Source organism: Liolophura sinensis, chromosome 6 (genome assembly GCF_032854445.1).
Source record: "Liolophura sinensis isolate JHLJ2023 chromosome 6, CUHK_Ljap_v2, whole genome shotgun sequence".
Classification (NCBI taxonomy): domain Eukaryota; kingdom Metazoa; phylum Mollusca; class Polyplacophora; order Chitonida; family Chitonidae; genus Liolophura; species Liolophura sinensis.
Window position 1 is genome coordinate 38,026,083 of NC_088300.1, and position 14,876 is coordinate 38,040,958.

Genomic DNA, 14,876 nt, shown 5'->3' on the forward strand with positions numbered 1-14,876 from the left:
CAAACTAGGGAGCCTGTGGGAATGAGATATGACAGCATATCCGGCAGACAAACTAGGGAGCCTGTGGGAATGAGATATGACAGCATAGCTGCAGACAAACTAAGGAGCCTGTGGGAATGGGGATGGATTTGACAGCATACACTGTAGCTGCTGACAAACCTAGCTGTGGGAATGAGATATGACAGCATACACTGTAGCTGCTGACAAACTAGCTGTGGGAATGAGATATGACAGCATACACTGTAGCTTCTGACAAACTAGGGAGCCTGTGGGAATGAGATATGACAGCATAGCTGCTGACAAACTAGGGAGCCTGTGGGAATGAGATATGAAAGCATAGCTGCAGACAAACTAGGAAGCCTGTGGGAATGAGATATGACAGCACAGTTGCAGAGAAACTAGGAGGCGTGAGGGAATGACATATGACAGCATGACCGTAGACAAACTAAGAGGCGCAAGGGAATGAGATATGACAGCATAGCCGCAGACAAACTACGAGGCGCGAGGGAATGAGGTATGACAGCATGATCGTAGACAAACTAGGAGGTGCGAGGAAATGAGGTATGACAGCATAGCTGTAGACAAACTAGGAGGTGGGAGGGAATGAGGTATGACAGCATAGTCGTAGACAAACTAGGAGGTGCGAGGGAATGAGGTATGACAGCATGGCCTAGACAAACTAGGAGGTGTGAGGGAATGAGGTATGACAGCATGGTCTAGACAAACTAGGAGGTGCGAGGGAATGAGGTATGACAGCCGTAGACAAACCAGGGGGTGCGAGGGAATGAGGTATGACAGCATAGCCATAGACAAACGAGGAGGTGCAAGGGAATGAGGTATGACAGCATGGCCGCATACAAACTAGGAATGAGAGACACTGCTTGTTTCGCGTGGGAAAACCTTTTGGGCTAAAATATTTTTAGATATTAATAAATCTTAACTTAATGTCTTTAAATATATAGCAAATTATAGAGTCAATATTACTTATAAATTTAACATCCATTTATCTACATAATCTGATGGGTGCACTGTTATTTGGGTGCGTCTGAGGGGTAGAATGTTTGGCGCAGTATATTAGGAAAATCTTTTCCCTGTTCTTTTCTGCAGATGATTTCTGGCAGTACCACCCTATTCACTGGCCTCCTAAGAAAGTGTTTAGACAGAGATGTGGTGCCCATATGCCGTTACATTCCCAGAAAAAACTCTCCACCATATTTTGTTGCTCTTCTACCCCAGGTATGTCACCAGTACAGTTCTGCGTAGATCTGGGTATGATGAGCGTAGGATCTGCGTTTGATGGGGATAGGATCTGCGTATGATGGGGATAGGATCTGCGTATGATGGGCATGGGATCTAGGTATGATGGAGGTAGGATCTGGGGTATGATGAGCGTAGGATTTGGGTATGATGGGCGTAGGATCTGGGTATGATGGGCGTAGGATCTGCGTTTGATGGGGATAGGATCTGCGTATGATGGGGATAGGATCTGCGTATGATGGGCATGGGATCTAGGTATGATGGAGGTAGGATCTGGGTATGATGGGCGTAGGATCTGGGTATGATGGAGGTAGGATCTGGGTATGATGGGCGTAGGATGTGGGTATGATGGGCATAGGATCCGATCATACATCCGGCCAGTGAACACGAGTGCCCGACCAGTGAACACGAGTGCCCGGCCAGTGAACACGAGTGCCCGACCAGTGAACACGAGTGCCCGGCCAGTGAACACGAGTGCCCGACCAGTGAACACGAGTGCCCGGCCAGTGAACACGAGTGCCCGGCCAGTGAACACGAGAGCCCGGCCAGTGAACACGGGGTGCATCAGCTCCTTCCATCTCACCCAGCTGTCAGTGATATTCCTGCCATCAGAGTCCTGCCATCTCTTACTGTTCTTTTAAACTTCTGGCACCATGTAATGTTTTTTTGTCCTGTCGTTTGACGTGGATTCATGAATATTTAACATGACACACTTGTACAACTTTTACATCTGTATTTTCGATGTGGGATACAGTGTAGTCTGCAGGCTAGTCTATTATTACCCAATCATTACCCAGTCAGTTACACAAGGAGAGCTCACTATTCTTGAAGTTAGATTAAAGTCTTACAAATGTAAACAAAAACATTTGTTCACTGTAGATTGTCACAACATTACATTGTCTGATATGACTACAGGATAACAAGATGTGTGAAAATGAATTGTTACTCTACAGTGTGTCCGACTACAGTACATCCAGATGTCACAAAATGCCTGATATGACTCTAGTACATACAGATGTCACAAAATACCTGATATGACTACAGTATGTCCAGATATCAGAAAATGCATGGTTAATCTATAATGTGCCTGGTATGACTGTAGTATATCCAGATGTCACAAAATGGACTGTTTCTCTATGATATGTCTGATATGACTGCACTATAACCTGATGCCACAAAATGCACTATTACTTTAAAATGTATCAGACATTACTGCTGGATAAACTGATGTCTGAAAATGTACCGTTACTCTGTTATGTGTCTTATATGACTGCAGTATAACCAGATGTGACAAAATGTACCGTTACTCTATAATGGGATATGACTTATAATCAGATGTCCAACTGTCTGCAAATGCACTGTAGCTCTGAAACACCACAGCTTTATAACCGTATATCTGAAACTGTTACTACGTGTATATACCGTCTGATGTGCTTACCAGGAAGAGGAACAAGATGAACGTAAAGTACAGCTGACCCCTCCAGGGTTTCATGTCATCTTCCTGCCTTTTGCTGATGACTTCAGGAAGATACCAGTGGAAGATACCCCTAGAGGTAAATAGGGTCTCTAGTCTAAGGTATGGTGTGTAAATGCACATAGCCGGATGGAAGGTTAAACTTTTCGTTTAGCTCTTGTATATTGGACTATCTATCACACATGGATTACAGGTTAGGCCTTTTTTTGCTCCCTAGTTTAATTAATTTATTTATTTGATTGGTGTTTTACGCTGTACTCAAGAATATTTCACTTATATGACGGCGACCAGCATTATGATGGGAGGAAACCGTGCAAAGTCCAGGGGAAACCCACGACCATCCGCATGTTGCTGGCAGACTTCCCACTTACGGCCAGAGAGGAAGCCAGCATGAGCTGGACTTGAACTCACAGCGACCGCATTGGAAAGAGGCTTCTGGGTCATTACGCTGCGCTAGCGTGCTAACCGACTGAGCCACGGAGGCCCAACCCTAGTTTAAGGTATAGTGTGTCAGTGCACATTCTAAGATGGCAGGTTAAGCTTTTTTTTTCAGCTCCTGTATATTGGCAATCATACATGGATCTCCAACATACAGCAATAGAAAGTTATGTATTGTTTGTGGGGGTTTTTTTGTATTTCATTTCTCCTGTGTACTCGTGCAGGGCCAACTGATGGAAGGCTGAACTGGTTTATTGGTTTTAGTTTTGTAGGCTTTGTGAATATTTTTTATTGATTTTAATTAATAGACTTTCATTTCAAAAACTGACCAGTTATGGAAACTTAAGATTGTTTTCTGTAGTAGACATGCTCTCTAGAAATTAAGCTTCCATTCAGGGCAACAATTTCATGTATACAGGGTTTCTCTGAGTTTATTGCTTTTGAGATTTATGGACTTTGCCAGATTTACCATTTTTTGTAATCAAGAAAAGGCTCATATAGGGCTGCAATCTTTATGCACATGCCTACCTACACGTAGGAGAACAAGAAGGTTATTGGGTTTCTCTGGCGATTTTACCAGATTTGTTACCATTTTCCTGTTTTGTGGACACACATTCAGATTGCCTTCATTCTGTTCTGTAGATATGGATTTCTGCAGTCCTTTTTTGTAGGGATACACTTTCTTATGCAATCACTTACACAATGACTTTACAACTTTTATCTTTATTCTGAAACCCTTGTCTAGCTGAGCTTGTAGGATTCTCTGAATGCCTTGCTTTATTTCTTGGAAAAGGATACATGCAGATAAACTCACATTTACTGTGGAAAGGGACATCACTCTGTCAGAATACCACACATCAGAATGTATACTTTCATGTATATTAGAATACCTTTATTTTTTTTCTCTCCAGCAAACGAGACTCAGATCAATAAGGCAAAAGATATGGTGAAAAAGTTGCAGTTCACATTCTCCAGTGAGAGTTTTGAGAACCCTGTGTTACAGCAGCATTGGAGGAACATCGAGGCTCTTGCCCTGGACAGAGACGCTCCAGAGGACATCACAGATTACACAGGTCAGTGAGTTATCTACCTTTGACAGTCTTCTGCTCAACTCTCATTTGTACCACTTCTAAGGTGTGGATTCTGAAAACAACCTTCAAACTTACTGCAAATTTAAGCTGAAAAAATACCCTATGTGTTTTTCCAAAACAGAAAGAGGTTAACATTTAGGAAATGATTTCCATAGAGACTATATTACCTGAACGCTGAATGTGATGTCATTTGCACATCTTTGCTGTATAAAGGAGATGCTGAGATGATGTGACTAAACTGTAAATAAAGAACAAATAAACAAAAAACAAAAAAAAAAACAACCACTTGTATTGATGTTTGTGTCAGTTACTCAACAAGGAATAAATTTGTTGTTATTTCTTGAAGAGTCTCCTGCTACCTCCCACAAAACTTACAAAAGATATTTTCATTATCGTTTCCTGTGTGTAAGTTTTAATACTGTGCAATTAACTGCCTTGCTGCTTGGCTACAGAGCCTGATGTGAAGCGCATGGAGAAGAGAGCAGGAAAAGTGATGGAGGATTTCAGTGACCTGGTGTTTCCAGATGGCTATGTACCCGGGGCAAAACGGGTATGGAAATATGCCCTCTTTCAGCGTCATGTAAAGATATTGAATTGGTTTCATTTTTATCACATTTTTTTTTTTTATATTTGATTATTTATTTATTTCTTTGATTGGTGTTTTACGCCGTGCTCAAGAATATCTCACTTATACGATGGCGGCCAGCATTATGGTGGGAGGAAACCGGGCAGAGCCCGGGGGAGACCCACAACCATCTGCAGGTTGTGCCAGACCTTCCCACTTACGGCCGTTTTATATTTGATGTGTGCAAGTTGTGCTTGATACTATTGTGTAAATGGCTTATATAGAAATTTTGATGAGAATTTCTGGGTGATGGTTGTCATAGTACTGAGGACCAGATCAGTTCAGTCCACTCACCCTTGTACTGGAAGTTTGCTGTATCTGTCAGTCTGAAGTCAGCGACCTGCAGGCGCCTCAGTGAAATATTCTTGAGAATAGCATTAAAGGAACAGACAACACTAGACCAAATGCCTATGTGTTGATAAAATATCCCACAAAAAGTTTAAAAAGCATATCTTTTTATATTTTGTCATGTCGTTCAGCTGAGATATCACGGTTCAAGGTAATGAAAATTGCACACTTGAGAAAATTGAATGCACTGCCATGTTATTAGTTATCAAACAAATGCAGGTGGCCATTAAGATGTGTTTCTACCCTCTTCTGAAATATAAATTATATTATTTGTTGTATTTTCTTTCTCCGGTGAAATAAGAAAATAAATGCATAACCGGTCTGGGTTCAGTTCCGCTAACATTAAGTGCATCGAGTATCCTACAGGATGGGGGCAGGTAGAGGATTGAAGGCTTGACCTCTGAACTTTCTTCACCCATGAATCTGACGACATTCATTAAGTTGAAAGATTCTTGGGTGCAGCATGAAACACACTGATCAAAAAAATAAATGAAATGAAAGGAAATTATTAAAATTTTGACTGATTTTAGCTTCAAGTGATGAACTCTTAAAAATCTTGCCATTATAACAGGGAGGACGGTCAGGAGGAGGTGATGCTGCCAAGAAAGCCAAACTGGAGGAAGCGCAGAACTTAGATTTGAAGAAGGAGGCTCAAGAAGGGAGGGTAAGTTGGCTAATTGGCTGACTGGTAGAATATCAGCTAGGTAACTGTGGCTCATTGTGGCTAAGGATCAAGCCCTATCTGGAAGTAAAAGAACAATATATCCATGTTGACAGATTAACAATTCTCTACTCAAAGTCCATTTGATTACATGTGTGAGATGCTAGTCATTTGGGTGGTTAAGGTGCTTGTCTTTCATTCTCAAAGACACACTAGGTGCAGGTTCAAATCCACCCGTATGTATTTTATGCTGTTACTATTTGTGGGGCTTTGATATAAAGAAGCAGTCAACAACGCTTGTCTGTCATTTGTGTAGTCTAATGGCTGTTAAAGACCTCTTGTCTTCTACCAATTTGGATGTGCATGTGTGTACACCATAACCTCAGTAGGCCTAATTAGAGGCTCACGCATGTTAATTCATTTGGATTATTGGGAGTCCAATGATTTTGTGTGCCACCTACAGCCTGGACCGTTTTACTGAGTGATCTGGAATTCTGCAGCTAAACTCCCATATACATGAAGTTGTGCACCATGGAGACTGTGTTTTTCTAGGTCATGTGGTTTGGCAGCCATATTGGATGTTATATGAAAATGTTTAAACATCTTCTTCTCAAGAATCAACCAGCGGATTGTTCTGAAATTTGATCTCGGGTAGACAGTTCTGAGATACATAAAGTTTGGAAAAAATCATTGCCTTGTGCTAGAAATTGTGAAAGCTCACCATTGGTTAAATTTGTAATGTCACAACTAGTTTTTGAATTTAGATTTTTTTTTTGCACTCTGGTGTATTTCGACTTTTTTTTTTTGGTTATCTTTGTAACTGTTTTAAGATATATTCAAGAAATTTATTTAGTTACATAATTTATAGGGACTGTAACTCTAGAAGTATGGTAGCTAGAAATCTGAAACTTGCACCAAATTATAGCCCAAGACATGGCCTTTCTGTGGCAACGGATTTGAGCTAAGATTAACAGTTTCCTTGTGAGAAGCGTTTAAATGATGCCGTTTCTTTCAAAATGCATTCAGGTCTCATTGCTTTAATATTGAATAAGATGGTATCTTAGCATTTATATGATCTGTTGACTCGAGCGTTTATACTGCACCATCCATGATTTCGCAAAGCTGCCGCCTCTTTAATAGCGTACGAGACCTACAACAGTGATCAACATATTTAGGGAGGACGGTCAGGAGGTTTGCATTTCTAGTTTGTTTATTTATTTTATTGGTGTTTTAAGCTGTACTCAAGAATATTTCACTTATACGATGGTGGCCAGCATTATGGTGGGAGGAAACAGGAAAGTTGCCAAATGTGGGTGGTTTACTCCTGGCACTTTGATTTTATCCACCCATAGAACTGGCCTCCATTACACATGCGAAAAATTCTTGAGTATGGTAGTAAGTACCAAGCAAATAAATATATCAAAAAGAATAACATACTTGTGTTGCAGCTGGGAAAATTGACCGTGCCTGTTCTGAGGGAATTCATCAAACGAGAGAAGATTCAGGCCAGTGGCACGAGGAAGGCAGATCTCATAGATGCCATAAATGACCACTTTGGTGTTTGAGAAAGAGGATCATCTGTTCATAGAAAGTGAAAGTAACAAATCAATAGTCATATATTTGTTGTTTTGTTTGTTTGTTTTTTTTTGTGGCATTCTAATTTTTTTTTTTCTTTTTTTGCAATTCCAGTAGCTTGGCCGATAACTTGTATGTGATTAATGGAATTCACTCCACACATAAAAATGACAGATTGTTATCTTGCGTGTCAACCATCATAATAGTGTAGTTATGGATCAGTCTTTATTTAGAAGGTGTTTATAAATCAAAATGATTTACACTGGAGGTTTAGAACCCTATTCACGAAAGGCCTTGAAAAGAGCTTGCTTTATTGTAAATTTGATTTTTATACAAAATTCAAGATTCATTGTCCCTGTGCACATTTGTATGTTTTTTTTGGGGTGGGAGGCGGGGGGGTATTGGTTGAACGTGAATTGAACAGTAGTCACACATAATTTTGACACATTTCCTGTACAGAGAAAACCTTAATTCTCCTCACTCATCCGTCCACACCCCCAGTGAGCTGTCGCCGATTCAGTTTTCCAGTGCAATTATGAGTCCTTCATAGCCTTCTGGTGATTATTCTTGAATTCCACTTCTCATTGCTAAGACACCAGGGTAAAAGTCTTTGTATTGTGTTCTTGTCGTAGATAAACACGGCAGCGTTTTCTTAACATTGCTTCATAAAACATGTATTGCTATGACAAAGAAATGTTTATATGTCGTGTCATGTCGGTGTATTCATCCATTAGCACGTGCCTTAATGCATTATGCTACTCACATCGTGAACCATTAACATCCTTGTATAGACTGAGTAGATTATAACAGTAGTTGTTCATGTTTCTACACACAGATGCTAGAATGTAGATCTTTGAAATATATTGAAACTCTGTTAAAATCTGTTAAAAATTTGACTGCTCAAGAAATTGATTTCCTGTCAGTATCAGTCACAGATATTTGCTTGTAAGCATGTCTGTGTTTGTGAAATGGTCCACATGAAAGTGCTAAACTTGCGAAAAGAACTCTAAATTTCACACAGTTCATGGCTATTAAAAATGTTTCAGAAACTTGCAGTGGGTGTAAAGGTACTGGGGTATTACATAAAGGATGGTTATTCCCCATGTTCGCTGTGAGTTCAAGTCCAGCTCATGCTGGCTTCCTCTCTGGCAGTACGTGGAAAGGTCTGGCAGCAACCTGCGGATGGTTGTGGGTTTCCCCCGGGCTCTGCCCGGTTTCCTCCCACCATAATGCTGGCCGCCGTCACGTAAGTGAAATATTCTCGAGTACGGCGTAAAACACCAATCAAATAAATAAATAAATATTCCCCATGTAATACTCAGAGAAATTTTACAGCACTCGTATTTCCAAATACGAACATACAATCTGGCATTATAAACAGTGCATCAAAGCATCAAATCCTAATCTGTGGTTGACATTTACCAAGATATTTGCCCACTCACTGTGAAATTTTGCACAGAGCATCTCAGTAATCAAGTCAACACACTGTAGCCAGGGTTACCCTGTGGATACAGATGTGCTCCAATGAGCATGCACAAAGATTTTGATGCACTGTTTAAGACATGCCTAAATGAGGACCCTATTTCTTCTTATTTTTGGGACACGTGGTCTGCTCTTTTTCGCCAGCATACATGTAATTGCAGAAGGAGTATTTAGTTTATTTTTTCTCACATGGTTAGACTTTCTAATAAACATCGTACTCATATCTTTACTTTTCAAAAAAACTGAGGGAAAGATGTAATATTCTGCTTTCAGCACTAGTAATGTCAGTCCGAAAAATCAGAAGAAATAGGGTATTTTGAGTTGAGTGTAGAAAAAGTAATATGTTGCCAATGTGAAGTTTGAACACTTTTCATATTGGAAGCACCTCTGCTCGCTCTACCCCGATAGTATTAGGTTAGAATTGAAATATTACTTGTTATTAGACGATAAGATCGTGTAACTGAGACAGATGTAGCTGTTATGGCCGTCTCAGGTGGAACTGAATCGCAAACCTAAGTCTGTTTCTTGTTAATCATTACACTAGTCAGCTTAACACCTGTCCAGCCTGTAGGCAGGGGAAGAAAGGAAATACATGATCTCTATACGTACTGTATCTGATTGTGGTAGGTTGCGACTTTCTGTGAAACGGAGGTCAGTTTTGAGGAAATATATTATCAGTATCGAAGCAGCTGGTTCCGGTATCCATGTCATTGCACAGACAGGTGTAAATCCATCTTTTTGTGAAACCGAGGTCATTTTTGAAAAAACGTATCATCAGCATCGAAGCAGCTGGTTCTGGTATCCATGTTGTTGCAGACAGGTGTAAATCCATCTTTTTGTGAAACGGAGGTCAGTTTTGAGGAAACATATTAACAGTATCGAAGCATTTAGTTGAGGTATCCATGTTGTTGCAGACAGGTGTAAACCCATCTTTTTGTGAAATGGAGGTCAGTTTTGAGGAAACATATTAACAGTATCGAAGCATTTAGTTGAGGTATCCATGTTGTTGCAGACAGGTGTAAACCCATCTTTTTGTGAAATGGAGGTCAGTTTTGAGGAAACATATTAACAGTATCGAAGCAGCTGATTCTGGTATCCATGTCATTGCAGACAGGTGTAAATCCATCTTTGTGTGAAACCGAGGTCATTTTTGAAAACACGTATTATCAGTATCGAAGCAGCTGGTTCTGGTATCCATGTTGTTGCAGACAGGTGTAAACCCATCTTTTTGTGAAACGGAGGTCAGTTTTGAGGAAACATATTAACAGTATCGAAGCAGCTGGTTCTGGTATCCATGTTGTTGCAGACAGGTGTAAATCCATCTTTTTGTGAAACCGAGGTCAGTTTTGAGGAATCCTATTATCAGTATCGAAGCAGCTGGTTGAGGTATCCATGTTGTTGCAGACAGGTGTAAATCCATCTTTTTGTGAAACGGAGGTCAGTTTTGAGGAAACGTATTATCAGTATCCAAGCAGCTGGTTCCGATCCATGTTGTTGCAGACAGGTGTAAATCCATCTTTTTGTGAAACCGAGGTCAGTTTTGAGGAAATGTATTATCAGTATCGAAGCAGCTGGTTCTGGTATCCATGTTGTTGCAGACAGGTGTAAATCCATTTCTAAGTGACCAGTATGCTCAGAAACAGATTTCTGACTCTGTTATTGTTCTAATTTTCATGCAAGAATCATTAAAATACATGAATAAATTTATAAATACTATGTTTTGTGTTTTTTTTTACTTGCAAGAAAATACCGTGACCTCACTTGTTGCAGTGTTTACCAAACCTGAAAGCCAATCTGTTTTAGAAAACTTACAGGCATATGCAGTTTGTTGGAGACTTGAAGGTTTTAGAAAGAAAGACTTTCAGGTTTTCCTGAAAGTGAATGGAACATTTTATCATTATGTTTGTTAAAACACATCTTGTTATTTCTGGATGATGAAACATTAAATCTACATGCATAAAAATAATCGTTGAGAATCGCTTGTAAATAGGGTTGGTTTATTTGAAATGGTTCGCCAAAAGGACAGAAAGTCACCATTGGTGCATATTTCACTGGCTGATCAGCTCGTCGTTAATCAGCTTGTGTAACAATGAATCAGATACAGGAGATGATGGTTCGATCCTACCTGTAGTTCTCTGTGAGCAGATGGAGCTTGTAGCGCTGTTCATGCTGGTGGCCTTTGGTACGACCCGACCCGAGCCTTGCGTGCTGAGTGGTTAGTGTGCCAGCGCGGCGCAGTATCTCTGACAACCTGCTGATGATCGTGAGTTTCTGCTCGGTTTCATCTTGCCAAAATGCACGCCACCGCCCTATAAGTGAAATGTTCTTGAGTACGGCGTAAAACAATAATGAAGTAAATAAATTAACACCAATAAAGTGAACAAATGCCGGTAAGTCTCATGTCAGTCCATCAGGACTTCCCCTTTCTTTTGAAGAAAAGCTAGTGGTATTACACTCTTCATCAAATTTTGCTTCAAATGCAACCAATTTCAGTTTACAACAAAATAGAATACATTGCAAACTGTAAGTATTTGTAGAGGCACTTAAAACTTGAGTTGGAGTCAAATGTCAAATTAATTCCGTGGTTAACCAAGTTTTCAAGCCAAACACAAATTTATCCATCCATTAAACTTTCATAGTAGTGTTAAAATTAATATTTCAGGTCCATACTTCAATCATTGTCAATCAGAGGGCACGCTGCAAAATAATGTCAATAAAATTGTCAAATAAAATTGCAGTGCACTGTCAATTTCTTTTTAAAAAATGTCAAGATTACACAATTTGGAACAATTTAATATAGCAAATAAACTTAATCATAGCACTTTGAATCATCCAAATCATTCTCACACCCAAACTGAATTGCCAACATTTCTTTTACTATCAGTACATAGTTTTCTGTGTCGGCGTAAGTGCTCGTGAGGCAAAGGCAACTGGTTTGCCTTCTTGAAGAATGATTGCGCCAAGGCCTGATTTTAAAACGTCTACTTGGAGGGTGACGTCATAGTATGCTAACACCGTTCCTGGTGTTCGCGTGATGATGGATTTCACCTGTTCAAATGCTTCGTCACAATTTGCGTCCCATAGCCACTTAATATCTTCTTTTAAGAGTTCTCTTATTGGAGCTGTGGCTGTTGCAAGTCCTGGGGCAAACTTGGTGAGGTAATACCCATCACCGTTTCCAGTTCCTTTTTCGAGGTAGAGGTCGGCATCTGATCAATCGCTTTAATCTTGTCTGGGTCAGGTTTCAGACCTTCCGACATGAGAGTGTGCCCGTAGAACTTTGTCTCTGTGACCCCAATTTCCATTTTTGCAGAATTCGGGTGCAGATTTTGTCACGGCATCTCTGAAGTAGTTCTCGGAGTCATTCATTGTAGAGTTCTAGGGTTGGTGCGTAGAGCAGAATGTCATCAATCAAAACCTCAACGCCGTCAAGGCCTTTAAGGGCTTCGCGTGCTTTCTTTTGGAAGATTTCTTGGGCTGATACAAGGCCAAAAGGTAAGCGTGTAAATGTCCACCTGCCAAAGGGAGAGTTAAATGTTGTGAGTTCATCATCTAGCTGGATCTGCCAGTACCCGGACTTTGCGTCGAGCCGTACATGTATTTCTCACCTGCCAGTATATGTGTTATGTCCTCCATTGTAGGAAGTTGATAGTGCTCTCGCATTATGTTTTCATTCAAATCCTTCGAGTCGATACTTATCGGCAGTGTGTTGTCTTTTTTCGTGACGGCCACCACTGAACTTACCCATTCTATGGGCTCGTCATTGGCTCTGATAACGCCCATTGACTCCATACATTTTAGTTCATTTTTGACACGATCCCTTAATGCTACGGGGACATGCCGACTGAGTCTAATTTTTGCTTTTCCTGGAAGACAACCAAGCCCTGTGATGATATCCTTGTTCTCCTTAATCACTGATTCTTTAGTCAAAAACTGCTTTGTCGTTGGCTGATCAATTGTCATAACCACTTTCACCAGGTGTTGTAACTTACAGGCGTTGAAACGTAGGAGGGGTTTCGCTGGGCTATCCACAACTACAAACTCTAAGTTCTGAACAATGTTTTTATATTTGCCTGGTACTGTGCATTTAGCTGTAACTTTGAGCTGATTACCACCATATCCTGATAACTTGGGGAGAAAGCGTGTTTGTAGAGGTACTCGCTTGACAGTAGTCTTTCGTATGTTTCTGTGGGAATGCAGTTTACCTGTGCTCCAGTATCCAGTTTACACCTGAGAGTTTTGCATATGCTTCATTTTCTTTGTTTTTTGTGTTAACTGTACCTAAAAATAGCACATTGTCCTCAGTGTAAGTATCTGTGTTATGATTATCTTCACAAACAGCATGAGCTGATTTAGACCTACACATTGTCTTGAAATGATTTTTGATGCCACATTTCATACAAGTTTTTCCCACTGCTGGGCAAGTTTCTGACTTCATATCCACACCGACCACATTGAGAATTGTCCTGCTTGTCATGATCATCTTCTAAGAGGAGTTTTTCCTGAACTTCAGATGAATTTGAGCCCATGAGAACCCTATATTTATTCATGTCGTCTAGATCATGAAAACTACAATCACGGCCAATGAGTTTTAACTGAGTGACCCATTCGTCTATCGATTTTGACGGACCTTGACCCCGTTGATGAAATAACTTACGTTGTACCGACGTGTTTTTCTTCGGGTTGCAGTAGTACTGGAAAGTTCGAACAGTTTCTCTGGCTTCTTAGAATCTTCCTCTGAAAGTTCACCACTCGAGCGCCTTGCTCTGCAAATGTCTCTGCCTTTTTGTTCGATGTTTATCAAGAACTGTGCGGCTTTTCGCTCCGCTTTTCGTCTGCATCCGGTCCGGTGAACACGAGGTGCATCAGTTCCTTCCATCATGACCAGTTTTCTGCAACATTACCGCTGTCGAAATCCATGGGAGACATCTGTTTCACGTTCGCCGCCATCTCGAGGGTTCTTCTGGACTCCTGACACCATGTAATACTCTATGTTCACCTCTTTTGACGTAAGAAAGTGAAAATAAATAAAGGACTCGAAACAGCGTCTCCATTCAGGCAGTCACTGCATTCAACTCACTTCATGACTTTGAGCAGTCCCGCAGTATGTTACTTACGTAATATTAGGAAATTGCTATGCTGCAACGTTCATGAATATGAATATAGGGAAGCTGATCACGTGATGTAAACATGCAAATATGCTATGATGTAAACAAATGCACGTGGCAAACTATGACAATATCACGCGCTTATATTATATCCAATGACAGCGAAAGCAACGTTAAATGGATGTTCCATCGTTCCATCGTTTTTCTACGTGATTCTGCCTGTACTTCCATGATCTTGTAAACATATTATTGCTTGCAACATTGTTCATAGTTGAGGGGTATTTAGTGCACTACACCGTACTTTATCAAACAGCAATCTGACCAATCTATACAGTTGCGGATAGATGACAGTGACCACCTTGTAAACAAGAGACTGGTTCCATTAAAGGTCGGGCACCCTTTATGACAATACCATAAGATTGACACTCTTGGATCACTGGTGTTTTGTTTGTTTTTTACCTAATTCTGCTTAAGCCATGGTGGGGGGTGGGGCGGGGGGGGGGGGGGGCGTGTAATTTGCTATTTACATGAACACTGAGAACAAAATCCTAACTGAGGTAAAGAGACCGGTACATGCAATGGCTTTCAAATATAATCTATTACCTTTTCGCCTGGCTTGATCTGTCTTATTCTATATAATTTCACCTGAAATACTGCGACTTTCTTTGACAGGCCCTGTGAAGATGTTCCACCACCTGCAGATGGCAGTGTAATTCTGCATGTACCTTATTTAGCTTTACGGAAGTAAAGAACATGTATTTGTGCCATGCTAATGATGAGATTTTTGTGCAAAGCACATTCGAAATACCTGGCGGAT

General features: G+C 40.5%; 1 protein-coding gene across 1 annotated transcript in view; it reads left to right on the top strand.

Annotated features, from left to right (window-relative positions):
• LOC135466484 (X-ray repair cross-complementing protein 5-like) overlaps positions 1-7,838 on the top strand; it is a 27,019-nt gene extending 19,181 nt beyond the window's left edge. The window contains exons 16-19 of the mRNA XM_064743984.1: positions 4,081-4,242; positions 4,713-4,810; positions 5,805-5,897; positions 7,343-7,838. Coding sequence (XP_064600054.1) covers positions 4,081-4,242; positions 4,713-4,810; positions 5,805-5,897; positions 7,343-7,459 — 470 coding nt within the window. The 3' untranslated portion in view covers positions 7,460-7,838. The remainder of the gene's footprint in view (positions 1-4,080; positions 4,243-4,712; positions 4,811-5,804; positions 5,898-7,342) is intronic.
• The last annotated feature ends 7,038 nt before the right edge of the window (positions 7,839-14,876 follow it).